The sequence below is a fragment of the Peromyscus eremicus genome, chromosome 10, assembly GCF_949786415.1.
Source record: "Peromyscus eremicus chromosome 10, PerEre_H2_v1, whole genome shotgun sequence".
Taxonomy (NCBI): Eukaryota; Metazoa; Chordata; class Mammalia; order Rodentia; family Cricetidae; genus Peromyscus; species Peromyscus eremicus.
Genome location: NC_081426.1, coordinates 91,664,085 through 91,679,703, shown reverse-complemented (window position 1 = coordinate 91,679,703; position 15,619 = coordinate 91,664,085). Strand labels below are relative to the sequence as shown.

Here is a 15,619-nt window from a genome sequence, read left to right as displayed (position 1 = left end):
TCACTAAGTGCTCTTTCAAAGGAGATGGGCAGTTTCTTCACTTCCACCTCTAACAGGTTGGTAACAGGATTAATTATTCATAACACTCATCTGGTGTGTGTGTGTGTGTGTGTGTGTGTGTATGAGTGCATGTATGTGCATGCATGTAGTTTGTGTATGTGTGCATGCGTGCGCGCACATGTATCTCCCTAATTAGAAACAACAGAGCTTGCTTACTCAAAGATTCTTGACTGTGACTTCAGCACTTACTCATTTTGGTTATTCTACCATCCTTCAAATATCTACTGAGCGACTATCAGCACCCATCATTAGGCATTTTGAAGAAACAAAGCAAGGCAATGGATATGAAACCTGCTAGCAAGTGTGAGGAGGCCAAGCTCCAGCTTTAGCACAAAACAGACTGCTATTAATAATGTCAGAAAAAAAACCCACATTCATAATAAAAGGGAAAATATGTCAATCAAACATCTGCATTCCAAAAGCAGGTGTCAGGACTATAGAGGGGTCCTAGAAAGCGCTGCAGAGTGACAGCCTGGATGGCCTCTCCCCGCTGGGCATGAAGGAGGTGACACCAAGGAAGCAGGTAGGATGCTCCCGAGTAGATGGTGCAGCAGGAGTTGAAGGAATCCTTGATTAGAACTGGAAGGCAGTTCTGCTGCACGCCCTTCAACCCCTGCCCTGTTTCCAAGCACTCTTTGCTCAGCCTCGGTGGTGTCTACAGGATCACCTGTGGAGGTGCTAACACTTCAGCATCCGTACAAGCCGAATGTGGGCTCCCTTCAGTTCTCTGTACACAGGTGTTGTGCCTGGGTAAACCAAGTTATGTGCAGTGCTAGTCAATGACCAGGGCTGCCGAGTCTCTGTGTGCTTCATTTATGAAGAGAGTTCTGGGTTATTTTAACTTTATGAAAACAAACACAAACGAATGCATGAATATAAGAAGGACTTATTAAATCTCCCAAACAGTTCTCTTTTCCTACTAGCATATATTATAAATACAGCATTTTTTCAATTATTTAAAAATAAAAAATCTTAACTTAAAATTTCCAGTTCTTTTAAGTAAACATGCCTGTGCTATACCCAGTCACGTCTACCTGGAAACAGTGACAGGATCGTGTGTGAGCCCTTGCACTAGGGCCTGCTCATCTCTTAGAAGTTCCTGTGGAAGCTATGCAGTCAGAACACTCATGACGAGTTCAATCACCTAGAAACAGCACGACTTTCTTCTGACAAGGCAAAAGCTATGCTGGAGACAGATTTTAGTGAGTGGAATAGTGTTTCCACTGCTTTCTAGGCAAGGAAAACATATTCTTTGAGTTATAAACTACACCCTAGCCCATATTAGGCAGCCTCAGGCTGCCTGAATGGAAGAGCCACTGAGAAGATGCTCTGGGTAATGTTACCCCAGGGAAGAGAACTACTTCACATCTTGGGCTAATGGGCCAGTGGCCCCACACTGGTATAAAACAGGCTCTTTGAACTGCTGAGCCATTCTTTGTTTGTAGACAAGGGTCTTACTGTGTACCTTGGTTAGACTGGACCTAGACCTGCCTGCCTCCGCCTCCCATGTGCTGGGATTCAAGGTGCGCACCACCACACCCAGCTCTGTTACACTGTTTCATCTGCTATCCATTATGATGGAAAGTATATTCTGTAATTTCTGTGTCAGCACATAGTAGTTCAGACAGTTGGTTATGTACCATCTATCAGGCCCACACAACACAACCCACAGAATGAAAAGGCGTGGTGTAGACAAACATTTAGGTTCCTTTCATTCCTCAGTTTACCTCTTATGCATCTAGTGAGTTTTCTTGTCTACTCAGTTTTCAAGGGCACTTGGACTTTCATTTTTAATTATCATGTTCAGCTTTGAAGGTATTTTAACTGAATCTTACTAACAGGAAGATTAGCATTTGACACCACCATGGTCTTGACATCTGAACAAGTTCGAGTATATACTATAGAATTTCATTTATCCTTGAACACTGTGTTACCGGCATTAGCAACTGGCCATAAGGTGATATTAGGATTGATACTGGATAAAGGACCTGCTATGTTACTCTGGACCAAGAGAACTTCATTTATTTATTTTATTTTATTATATTTTATTTTATTTTTTTGAGACAGTCTATTATGTACCTCTGGCTGTGCTGGAATTCACTATGTAGACCATGCTAGCCTTGAACTCACAGAGATTCATTCACCTGTCTATGCCTAACAAATGCTGGGACTAAAGGTGTACACTACTACTGCTTAGCTGAAAACTTAATTCTCAACAGTTTTAATCGAATTTAGTTGGGAAGGTTCAAAAGGAATTCTAAAAAAAAAAAAAAAAAAGACCGACTGTGTCCCTCTGTAGGCAGGTGACCGACCCTTCAGGCTAGATGGTGAGATGAGGCTTCTAAAAACTTAGAGAGAGAAAAAAATTCTTAGGTCCATATATGCTCATGGATAGTTGGTACAGATTCACATTCTTGTCTATCAGAATTGAAATCAAAACACCTGTGTGCTATCATCACAGAGCAATTAGTAGCAAACCCCTTCCCCAAGCTTAGCAGGGAGATGCCCTATTTCTTTCTAGTAGTTAGGCGGTGTCATGCCAGGAGGGGTCTCAAGAGTGGACTGGCGCTTGGCCTCTGGAAACAAACTGTGCATTCAGATCATGACTCACTGCTTTCCATCATCTTTTCAGAGCTGATCTCCAGGTTCTCATTTGTGGGAAGGAAATAACATTAGCACCCACCAGACAGGGGTATTGTGGGGACTAACTGAGAAGTAATATACAGTCTTAGTAACCGTTAATCCACATTATCACCACTGCAGACATGTTAATAGTGAAATTATGTGAACTATGCAGGTGATCAAAACTCAGTCCATGGAAGAAGTCTGTGTGATGGAGGCCCGTGTACAATCTTATTTAGTTTGACTCCTAGGATATGCCTTCAGCTTTTCTGAGGATTTGTAATGGAGATAAAAAAAATTCTTCTTCATTTCCCATGAGTATTTAAGACAGCATCTAGATTTATAATTTTTGAAACAATTTTACTCCCAACACAAATTCATTCTCTTGAATAACTGGTACGTTTATTTCTATTGGAGAATGAGGCGTGAGCATGTTGGTGCTTGAAGTTTTAGCCTACAAAAGCACCAATTCTATACAGTTCGACCTTACTTCATAATTTTCTTTTTTGTCTTTACTATTAGGAAAATTAGAACTAAACTTAGAGTCATCAAATTTAGCTGCTTCATTATTTATTCTCTTAAATTAGGTGCATGTCTGCCTATCTGTCCGTGGGTATTCATGTAGGTGCCCAAGGAGTCCAGAAGAGGGCTCCTGGAGGTGGAGCTACAGGCCTTTGTGAGCGACCATGTGGATGCCAGAACCAAATCCAGGTCCTCAGCAAGGACAAGAGCAAGTCTAACCACAGAGCTGTCTTACCAACCTCAATAACATCATTAACTTTCTTTGTAAACCTGCTTGTTTCTCACAGGCTTCTGATAATTCAGCTTTCAGGATTTAAGGGTAAGAGTTGAGCAGAGTAATACATTATATATGTATGTATGTATGTATGTAGATAATAATGGGACTATTTTCTACCCATAAAGCTGTTAGAAAGATCAAGTAAGATAAACATTTTCAATCTAAACTATAAACAGTTTGAATACAGACTCAAGTCACTGTCCAGTCGGCCATCTCCCTACAGCTTTTTTTTCTTAGTGTCTAAATTGGGAAGATACACATTTAATAAAGTCTTCTAATATTCAGGAAAAGACTTAAAACTGGTTCCACTGTGTGCTCCAACTTCATGCTGACCCCATATCCTTCTTCACCAACAACCTTGCTATTATTTTTGCATGCTTCTAGTCTCTAATCAGACTGTGCCCTCCATCTGAAATGCTTATTTCTACTGTTTTCTATGAGAAAATCCTGTGAGGTCTTGAGTACAGTCCTTTGGTATTTGAGAAACAACAGAACGACTTAGCTCAAGCATCCCCTTCAAATTACCTCAAAATTATCTCTGTCCCAAGCCACTGCCTTACCCTTCCAAGCAGTGTCCTTTCCTAACCTCTCATTCATTCCTGTATCAGCAACAGCCACAATCACAGGCCCCATCGCCCTGCCACCCCGTCTTCAACTGTGACCAAGGCCTAAGTTCTTGGCTTGGAATGAAGTCTCCACACTTATGCCCAGATCATCATGTAAGGTACAAGAAAAGAAAAAAAATATGATGGAATGAGGGAAAACATTTTGTAAACCTACCATTGTCTTTAAAGGGTACTTGGGATGAAGATTTTCCAGAACTAGGCAAAGCCATTCCTGTGGTATAAATTAAATTATTAGACATTTTATAAAATGGTCAGAAACTACAGAAGTAAATTTTTTTTTTTTTTTTGGAAAACTCCACAAAAATCAATGAAACATTAAGGCAGCAATGTTTTCTTCAATTTACACTGAGAGAAATGTCTTATCACAAAGGGCATACTATTTCTAAATAATAATTAAGCTTATTAACTTGTTTGGGGCCACATATTTAAACTCAAATGTGTTGTTTCTGACAGTGACAGTTAGATATATCGAATGTAAAATATTTATAACAAAATGAGTTTCAAAAATACTTGTCCAAATGTTAAAAGAAAATGTAATATTCAATGAATGGATAAAATAAAAAAATTCAGAAAATAAATAGATCTGACAGGTTTGCTTTATTTCATTTCTGATCCTGTATAGCCTAGGCTAGCCTCACACATACGACACAGGCAACGCTGGCCTTAAGCTCCTGACCCTTCGCCTCCTCCTTACACGTGCTGGGACTATGAGCCACACCCCACAGCAGGCTATTCAGGCTTTACTGTGGGACAGTTATGACTCTCTTGATATCACAGGTTTTCCATGAAGAATGAAGTCTTCCAAATGGGATAATCTTACAGCTCATGAGTCTCATTATATGTAAACATACTTTAAAAATCATTTCCTACAATGCTCAGTCTCTCTTACCCTAAATTTCAATATAGGTTTATCCTATGGGACATAATCTTGAGTTTTATCTGCTTCAGTCTTTTCCACTGATTCAAAACTGGTAATAGTATAACCTCTGAAAGATGTGAATGCCTCCATCCACAAAGTCATGTTGCTTGCCATAAATATCAACTACAATGAAGAGTTCTCCTGTGACTTCATTTATTCTATGTATCCCCAATCCAACTACAAACTGAAAAACTAAGTTTTAACATCTGTTAATTTTGGACAAACTGTGGTCTAAGGAGAGGAATCAGTAGAATCTGATGACACAAGAGGAGGGATCCTCTTCCTCTCTCTCTTCAGCTGAGCAACAGTTCAGTTTTCTATGCTCAAATATCTACTCTCCTTGACAATGGCTTCACTGGATTTCCCTTTTAAGATGCACAAGGCAAAGAACTATTCAACGTATGGTGGTGTTCAGGTATACATAACACACACACATGTAGGTACACTTTCATATACACCCCTTTAATAGGGACAGGGGCTTACTATGTTGGTCTTGAACTCATAATCTTATAACCTCAGTCTCCTTCCAAGCTGGGATTACAGGAGTACACCACATCACCCAGAGTCACACAATTTCAAGACCCAAGTAATTAATAGGCTCCAAGTAACAAGTTGGTAAAATCTGAAAAAAAAACTTAATTAAAAATTGCCATCTATCAACCATAGAGGTTTTCACAAAGTTATCAAAGGTTTTGGAGGCTATTCCAATCCTTAAGCTAAAAGAAACCTAAATCTATCCTTCAAAAAGAAAATACAGCACTCTCAGAGCCCGCTCACACAGCTTGTAGGAAGGTGGCCAGGGAAAGCAATGCAGAGCTGTGTGCAAGGCCCAGGTACTCTCTAGGACGCCCATGGCCACGTGACCAAGAGGAAGCTAAGCAGTACTGGCATGAAGCCGTCCCAAGTTCAGTCAGGGACTGACTTCTACTTGAGGCATTTTAAATATTCCCAGTCTGAGCAATTAGAATTCACAGCAACAGGTTGGCAGTTGACACGGATCTGCTCCCTTCACTAGAAGCAGGAGCTCTGGAGGGAAAGGAGAGCTTGGCAGTGCTGACCTAGAACATATGCTTGACCGGGGTCTTCAGTGGATGAGTCTGATTCATGTTTCCTCCTCTCAGGGCTTCTAGTTAAACTGGCAACAGACTTTGAACTGAAGAGGGAAAAGGAAGGTAGGAGGGGAAGTGTCAATGTAAGAAGAAAATGGTGAAAGTAATAAAATGTCTCAACAAAACCAAATGCATGAAATGTGGAATTTACAAGTAGCTACTTTGGGTTAGTCAATCACGCTCTTACTTATTAAGCTTTGTGAGTCCTGCCAATGACTCTGTGTCAGATCTGGCCATCGGGTACAGTGGTTTGCCCACCATCTCCGCAAAGGCTGGTGGTAGGGACTCCATGTTAATGACCTGTTTCCGATGAGGATAGAGAGAGGCCTGACTGAGGTCATGATAGGATTTACTCATCCCTCTAGGCTTTTCCTCCCATGAAGCTCTGTCATTCTTCTCTTTTGAACTGTTCTGCAATGGCTGGTAAAGCGACAGCTCTGAGCAGGAGAGCCTCTTCAGAATCTCAGCTTGTACCGACAGGGGTCGGACGGCAAGTTTGTTGAGGGTGCTGCTGGCCAGACTGCCAGTGCTGATCGCGCGGCCCATAGAAAATCCTCTAACGGACTCTGCTGGCAGGTTCAGGCTCCTAAACGAAGCTCTCTCTACAAGGAAACAGGATTGCTTTACACGGTGGAAACACTGCAGTACCTTCATGAGAAGAGTTACTTTAATAGGCAAAATACAGCATGCAGGTTTTAATCATCTCAACGGCCAGCATAGCTGGGAGCTTCCAAAGTTGGCACCGGAGGGTTTTAGGAAGGAGTCCGAGCGTCCTGACTGTCATACACCACTCCATCCTTGTTGCGTTCACCAGCCTGAGCCTAAGCATTTCTTACTTCACCTACTAACCCTCTTTCATCCTGTGATGTTTGAGACTTAGGCTGGTACACCCCAAATTCCTTATGGCTTTCTACACTGACAACGGACTTTTAACCCCATAGCATTTCTGCTGAAATATCGGCAAACTGAGAATGGGGAGGAGGGTTGATGAAACCAGGATGTGTTGCCATGTCTGAAAAGGCAGCTTTGCAGAGGAGAGCTTTAGCAGAAGAAATCCTTGATTATTATATTTTTAAAAAGCTTACTATAGACTGAGAAGATATCACACCACTCTGCAGATACACAAAAAACCAGTGAGAATAAACATCACAATTGTAAGCTTTATACACTGTAGCTCAATAATGCAGTTATAAGCCAAACACCTTTAGGGCAAATTTTCATGCTATTATACTACTATGCCAACTCCACCTTCCCATCTCCACTTTACAAATTAACGAGGCACTAGAGCCAGGGACAGTCAAATGACCACCATCTTCTTCCCTTTTTGTGTCTGTAAGCATGGGATTGACTATGCTTACATTTTGTTTACTATAAATGAAGACCTAAAGCCTGCTTTTAGAAGTTAAATTTAGAACTACTTCAGGTCAAGCCTGAGTTATCCTCCATCATCACTGCAGTGTTTTGACATCTGAAGCCATTAGCAAAGGCGCTGTACCACACGCAAACAAGACCTAGGGACACAGCTTCAAATGATTTTGTTGTCTGTGAATTAGGCAAACCATATCACAAATCATTCTCTGGGTCCCACGGTAACTAGCAAAATAGGGGTACACTCCATTTGCAGGAAAGTGTGACAAGTATGTCAAACAGCTGGAAGAACTTCTTTTTAAAGAGAAAATGCTGTGATTGCTGACTTAGACTCCATCTCACTTATCTTCTATTTCTGAGAAGATTAGTAATATTCATGCATCAGAATGAACCTTGAATTAACATGCCTCATTATCACCAGGAAACAGTGGTCCTTTTCTATGACGGAAGCAGAATTCAAGATTTTCGTCTGTACCCAAGAATCCCCAGAATCATCTTAAACTTAATCTATGGGGTTTTTATTAGAGTGGAAAACATTATTTCTATTCTCTTTTACTATGACAGGACTCTTTAATCTAAGAAGAAAACAGTCAACTCAGTGATAGTTAAACACCTGACATCCAAAATTGGCAGCAATAAGGGGGATCAGTTCAATAGGTTTTGTCTCCTGAGCATATCAAGGACTGTCCCTTTCAAATCCATCCACAGCTCACTGCCTCACAGTCACGGGCTATGAGTACAACCATTGCTGATCAACTCCACTGCCTTCTACCTGGAGCAGACCCAGCATGCACCAACAGCAAGGGAAAACAGGAGGAGCTGTAACTGACACTGGTGCTGTGAGTCAGCCTAAGGCTCACAGCCTTGCTGGCTTCACACACAGCCTGCGCCTCAGCTGCTCCTTCTGATCCACTTTTGCTCTTGCTCGGTCTCCTCAGCATTCTCTGCTTCCTCATATTGCTGACTTTCCCATAGGCTCTTTTGAAGATAGACTCCATTTATTCTGTTATTCCTTAGTACTTACTACTTAATAGTATGTGCTAAATAAATGATTTATTTTTTTCATCCCATGAAAGTTAGCTGTATATAAACTCTTGCTAGGAGTGAGGAGACCAACATTGAACGACCCCCTCCCCACTGGATTCTTACCATCATCTAACTAGGGGAGACACTTTCTACTCTGAACTTATTTCCTTATTAGGAAAACTGGGACTTAATGACCTCTAGGGTTCTTTAGAGAATCAGCATTCTCCAGTACTAATATATAGCATACATGTGTTAGTCCACCACCCTCCTATGGATTATACCAGTAATTTTCACTTGTTTAGTTCAGGCAGGTAAATAAGTACATGGCTACTTCTAACACAACTCAAAGTGGGACATAATTCCTTTGAAGGTTTTATAAAATATGGGGAAGTATAGAGACAATACCATCTTGGAGTGTTTTCTCCATGACTTCAAGGCTAACTTGATATTGAAAGTCTGGAACTGAGTTTGTAAAATATGCAGAGTATGTGGAGAAAGAAAATGAGACTCTGAAAATTCAGTTTCTTCCCTAAGGTCATTTGTACATGACATGCTACTACTGCAGGGTGTATGGTATGTGATATATGGTGTATGGCATACGGTACAGAAGCACGCAGCAGAGTGGCGGGGGTACTCTACTGCTGTCATACCACCACTGCTCCTACAAGTATTAGTGGTACACTATTGCTGATTAGTGGTAGAGAAAAGTGATAATGCAGTGATGAAGACTGAACCCAGGACCTCATATATACTAGACAAGTACATTCCCATTCAACTCTATGTCCTCAACCCTGTCTGCTAGATGCGCTTAAAGTACTCTACAGGTATGGATTTACTTTGCAATGACCTTTTGATATATAGATTATTACTGCAACAATAATTTTACAGATGGAGGAACTAAAACAGAGAGCTTTTGTAGTATGCCTGAGACTTCTGATCTGTAACACTCTGGTTTGAATATCAGCAGTTTTACTCAAGATAAGAATTGTGCATAACTGTAGGTCAAACATTCTCTTAATGTGAAAATCCAAAATCCAAAATGCTCTAAGAGCTGAAACTTTGAGTGCTGAACAGACATTTCAAGTAGAAACTCAGTGCCTGGCTTCATCTGACAGGTCTCAGTCAGAATATTAAGAAACAGTATAAAATCACCTGCAGGTCCACATGTGTGAGGGGAAGATGAGGCACAGACTCTGTTTAGATTTAGGTCCCATCCCTCACATGCATCTCCTTATGGGTTTGTAGATATTCCAAACTCTTAAAAACTTCAAAATGAGAAACACTCTAGTCTCTCCAAAATGTGGGTATGGGATACCCAAACTGCATTTCATGTGAAACATTGAAGAGAGGATCAACCTCATACTTCTATCTTCTGATTTCTCCCTACTCTATCACATATAAAATGATATGATCTCTCATTGTTCAGTCTGGTTTGTACTGAACATTGATCCAAGCAGGAATGCTGATATCTTTAATCGGTTTGGTACTTTGTTGTACTTTAAAAAAAATGTAGAAGCTTGTACAATTTTTAGCAAAGCAAAGTAGGAAAATAAAAGGTAATGTGATAATAGCCAAGTCTATCATTAAAATTATTAAAAATATTAAAATTTATATATGAAGAAATTCAGTGAAAATGTAGATTCTAGGGATGCAACTCCCAAAGATTCTGTAGGTTCACATAAGCTCCTAGAACCTTATGTTAGGGGAACACATGGCCTCCACTTAGATCCTGAGGGGTGACAAACATCTTCTTACAGTCTGCCAGCCCCCAGTCCATGCTAGAGGAAAAACTTTCTGTAAGATTTCAGAATGAAAGTCCCAGAAAAGAATTCAGAAACATGGATCACCGGAGTATGCTATTAAACGTTCACTCCCACACTTCAGAGTGATCCACTTAGGTCTGTAGGGATTTATCAGAAAGAAGTGATTTCAAATCACTTTAATCTCAACATGTGGTTGTGCAGAATTAGCTTTAAATATTTCAGCTCTCACAGAGAGTTCTGTCCAGAACCGGACTGTTTTGGCAGCTGAAAACCCATTGTCCTGGTTGCTATGGTTACTTACCATAGCTTCCAGACAGAAATGATTCCAGATGAACTAGCAGGTGGTGATCTGCCACTCCAATGCCTGACTTCACTGCAGAGGTACCACTTCCCCTGCTATCCTGCTTGCTTGTTCTTCCCCACACTCATCTCCAGACTATTCAGCATTTATCCTTCAAACCCAAGCCAAGGATTACCTACCTCTCCCGAGCTCAGACCTTCCTCTTGTAAGTTATGTGTATCCTAGAGCCCACATGATATAGTCTGTTAAGATCTTAGAGATGGCTCAGCAGTTAGGAGCATTAGCTGCCCTTCCATAAGACCCAGGTTTGATTCCCAGCACACAGGGTGGTTTAAAACCATCTGTAACTACAGTTCCTGAGGACCAGATACCTTCTTCCGGCTTCTGTGGGCCCTGCACACATGTGGTATACAGATACACATTCAGGCAAAACACACATACATATGAAATAAAATAGTCAAAAAACTTGTATAATATAATTTCATAATTATAAGCTAAAACCTAGTTAAACCCTTTAAACACTTTTTGAAGTCTGTGCTTATCTGCAGTGCAGTTTTCCAAGTGAATAGTAAGCTGATTTGACAACAGATTTAATTTAGACATTTAACAAAGAGATACCCTGTAAGTTTTCATCCTAAACACTTTCTGAGTTTCTTTTAAAAAACTATGGCAAAAATCATGCCCATATCCCGGAGTCACGTGATGCAGCCCACTCCTCCTTACCAATGTCTTGGGCATCTTGGTTGCTCTGGCGCGCCCGCATCTGCAGCTGGAACTTGTGCTGAGAAGAGCAGAGCTGCAGCAGGTACTGGCATGCCTTACCGCTGTCCGTCTGGAACGCGTGCTTGATTCCATCGGACGTGTTCTGTAACGTGATTTTCTTTTTCTGTAATATAAATCAGGAGTCTATAACAGGAAGTTTTCCTGGGACTTTCATATGACCAAATATTCTAACCTATTATCAGAAAATAGAGGTATGTATATTTTCAATTATTAGGTATAAGGGACCTTTAACTGATACCACATATAAACATAAATATAAATATAAATATAGGAACTACAATTCTAAATCGAAACAAATTTGGTAAATAAATCAGTATTAACTGCCACTTTCAGCAACTGTAGCTTCCATGTACTTTATTCATCATCAAGGGAAATTTAAAAAATTACACCGAGTGGGGCTGGAGTGATGGCTCATGGGTTAAGAGCACTGGCTGCTCTCCAGAGGACCCAGGTTTTAACATCTCGTACTTAGTATTATAACCCCAGCTAGGGGATCTGACACCCTCTTCTGGCCTCCATAGGCACAGCACACAGGTGGTACAGACATTCATGCAGGCATACCATTCACACACATAAAATAAAAACAAATACATCTTTTTAAAAAGTATCTAGGGTTACATAAGACAGTATTCGGGGAAATGTGTATCCGAATATGTTCCTCCCAGATTGAAATAATTTTTAAAAGTAATAATATTTATATTTGACTTGATGGGAATGTTTACAAATGTTAATAAAATGGTAAGAACTATGTAAAAGACATTTTAAAAATTAACAGTAAAGAGTTAAGATTCAGTTAAGGAGAATCTGGGTGGTATGAAGGTTGGAATGGTGGATTGGGGAAGTTAATGAACATGTAGGTAGCTGGGCAGGGGTGGTATGTCCTGTATTCCCAAGTACATGGTAGGATGAGGCAAGAGGGGTCACCTGATTCTAGGAACTCAAGACTAGTCTAGGCAGTTGTGACCACACGGCATCCCAGACAAAAAGCCAGGAGGGGATTAAAGCAAAAAAAAAAAAAAAAAAAAAAAAAAAGAAAATGTGTAAATAGAGTGATACCAGGTGATGTAAACTCGAGACACTAAATACTTTTATATTTAGAGATGGCTATTTTTTTTTTTTTACCAAATCCAAGAAAAGTAGGAAAATAATAAATCAATTTTATTTGGCTGCTCTTTCTTGAAAGATATATCTTAGGGAAGAGGGCTCCCAGAACCTGTGGCCTCTGAGGCTTGCAGATGGTCCGTGACGCATCCAACAGGCCAGGGGCCATAGCTAATAATAGGCACTTACTTAAATGCAGTTAGACTGTACTCTACCTATTACCTACTATGCAAATTAGTCTCTATTATTTTTATTTCAGAACACAGACATAGGCACAGAAAAGTCAAATTTAATAGGAGCCCAAAGTTATAATAAGAGTGTTTACCTAAGCCTCTTGTGCTCACAAAATCTGGCCTCATTGATTTATAAATAGACCTTCCTTACATAAATTTACATTTAAGATCTTTATAATGAGAAAACAATGTGCAAATACTGTAAACAGAATGCAACGACAAAAATAAATTATAATAAATGTGATAAAATAGAGAAACATTCTTAAATTCTAGGTAGAATATTGCCACTAATGAATCTTTGGGACTGAACCGGATTTTACTTTGTTAAAAGGGAAACCCATCAAGTAGACTGGGTTAAAAACACAGTGACATCAAACCAGAATCTGACTATGGGCACACCTAGTAACTCCTCAGGCAGTTGGGTATGTTTTCCTGACAAATGTCCGCAGGACTACTGTCAGGTGGGTCACAAGGACACTAAAACGCACAGCTGCAGATCTAGTGACCGAAGTAGTAACATGAAAAGCGAATTGTCAAAAAAGCCGCAGCACTAAGGCCTAGATTAGACAGCTAACGGTAAATACGAGACAGGGCACAGAAGCCCACCAGAGGTGAGTGGTAGGTCCAGAGTAATTACAAAAAGTGTTATCACAGACAATGTGCTGGCTTGAGACAAATTAGAAGAATGTTTGATTCTGTTGGGTGGTTGAATGGACGGGAAAACTCACCCAAGGGAACTCTGGTGAGAGCTGAGGTGGGTAAAGAGCACTGTTGACCCAAGTTTCCTTCAAATACTTGCTCTACTTAAATTTCCACTTGAAGAAATTAAATTAAATCCAGGTAATTTCCTGGTTTCAACACTTCTGGGAAGATGAGGGTAGTTTGGGCTTTCAAGAAAGGATGAATTGTTATCTGATAATCTCAGTGGACTTCCAGATTTCACAGGAGAAAACTAACCCCTAGGTTTAGAGCTGACTTTGAGGTGCCCGGGTTAATCATTGTTCAGAATCCAGCATAATCTTTGTGTTTTTTTTTTCTTTTCATTTTACATACCAACATTCCTCCTCCATCCCCTTCTCCCACCTCACCTCCCACCTCCCCCCCCACCCCGCCCCCATTCACTCCTCAGAGAGGGTATGGCCTCCCTGATGGAGAGTCAACAAAGTCTGGTTTATCAAGCTGAGTTCAGGACAAAATCCTTTCCCCCTGTATTGAGGCTGAGCAAGGCATCCCTCCACTGGGAATGGGCTCCAAAATGCCAGTTCATGCACCAGGGATAAATCTTGGTCCCACTGCCAGTGGCCCCATAAACTGCTCAAGCCACATAACTGTCAGGCACAATAACCTTTACATTCTTAATAAGCTTTACTTTGGTGAGAACATATGTCAGCCCAAATATCAGTAATCCTCATATACTATTAGAAAATAAATGCTCAAACACATTTTTGTCCATCTCTGAGGTTTGCTAGATGATACTTCAATATTCAGATATTCTGCATTTAAAATCAGAACATGCATTTAGAGTTCACTATCTTTTTAAACCTATTCTTTTCCTAAAAATCACTTTTCTAAGGTGGGTGGTGATAGCGGTGGTAGACATGCCTTTAATCCTAGCACTCAGGAGGCAGAGGCAGGCAGATCTCTGAGTTCGAGGCCAGCCTGGTCTACAAAATGAGTTCCAGGACAGCCAGGACTACATAAAGAAACCTTGTCTTAAAAAACAAAACAAAAATCACTTTTCTAATTTTATCACCATAGAGTAGACATTAAAATCTAAAATTACAGAAAGTCATGAGACTAGTTTATTAAATTCAGTGGTGCCTGGATCTCTGGACTCACATAACAGGTGCTATGGGAGATCCACTCTTGCGTTTGACAGGGTATATTAGAAGGAAGACCAGGATCTTAAAATATTAGGGGATTTCTCTACCTGAGAAATTATGGCTGTAGAGTAAGTTTTCACATAACAGAAAGTTCAACTTGGTTGTAATTTAACTCAAGTTAATTGAGCATATAACTAGTTAGGAATGCATCCTATGCCTTGAAAAAACAGAAACAAATAAAATCTCACCTATAACAAAAAGGGAAAAAGAGCTTTAAGTAGTACTAAAGTTTACTAAAGAAAGTCAGTAAATACGTTACAATTAAAACTGATTACATCAATTAAAAATACAATGAAAGACGTTAAAATGGACATACTGAGAAGGAAATCTTTTTGGTTTCCCTCCATGGAAAGCGAAGGACCAAGGTGCGTACTCCATTGTGAACTTCAAACACGAGCACACCTTTGGAGCACACACCAAGCAGTATTCCTGTCTGTGACTTTTTTTCTGGGTGTACCCGGTGAAGATGTACTCCGTACTCCGTCAACCTCTGGCAGACCTGTTGGAACAGAAGGTGTACTTCCATAAACAGTGGTGTACGGGGAGGAGCTGGACTTGGGTCAGTGCTCTCAGCATGGCAGTTAGGCTTCTCAGCAATGCTGCTATAACATTTGGGATCCACATTCCAAAGACTATTCCCAATGCTCACTTTATATGATAAGTGAAAACAAACCCAAATGCATCCCAGGCCTAAATACAGGAGTGGAGTGTCTAACACTTGAGGAACTTTTTATGCAGGGGTCAGCTGAGAGCACTCAGGGCACAAAAAACATCCAAAGCATCACCAAGTTTCCTCCAAGACGTAACAAGAAGTCATGGCACTAACAAAGACTTGGACATGAGAAGTCAATGACAGGATACAAAGACAAACATGAACTGAGAAACAGGTAAATAAATGTAAGGCATGCATCCGACAAAGGACCGGAATCTGTAACACATAATGAAAATGTAGTTTATTAAGAGGCAATCAGATGTGAATGAGGCTGAAGGGTTATGTCTACACATGATAAAGAAGTTCAGTGAATG

The 15,619-nt window shown here is 40.4% G+C and overlaps 1 protein-coding gene across 7 annotated transcripts in view; it reads right to left on the bottom strand.

Moving 5' to 3' along the window:
* The window catches only part of Ptpn13 (protein tyrosine phosphatase non-receptor type 13), a 182,519-nt gene that overhangs the window by 59,711 nt on the left and 107,189 nt on the right, over positions 1-15,619 (bottom strand). For 5 of the 7 annotated variants that reach the window (XM_059274841.1, XM_059274843.1, XM_059274842.1 and 2 more), the window contains 5 exons: positions 14,910-15,092; positions 11,317-11,479; positions 6,323-6,737; positions 6,085-6,179; positions 4,262-4,318 (listed from right to left, as the gene is read on the bottom strand). In XM_059274841.1, coding sequence (XP_059130824.1) covers positions 4,262-4,318; positions 6,085-6,179; positions 6,323-6,737; positions 11,317-11,479; positions 14,910-15,092 — 913 coding nt within the window. The remainder of the gene's footprint in view (positions 1-4,261; positions 4,319-6,084; positions 6,180-6,322; positions 6,738-11,316; positions 11,480-14,909; positions 15,093-15,619) is intronic. The other 2 variants (XM_059274844.1, XM_059274845.1) reach the window with 1 other exon arrangement.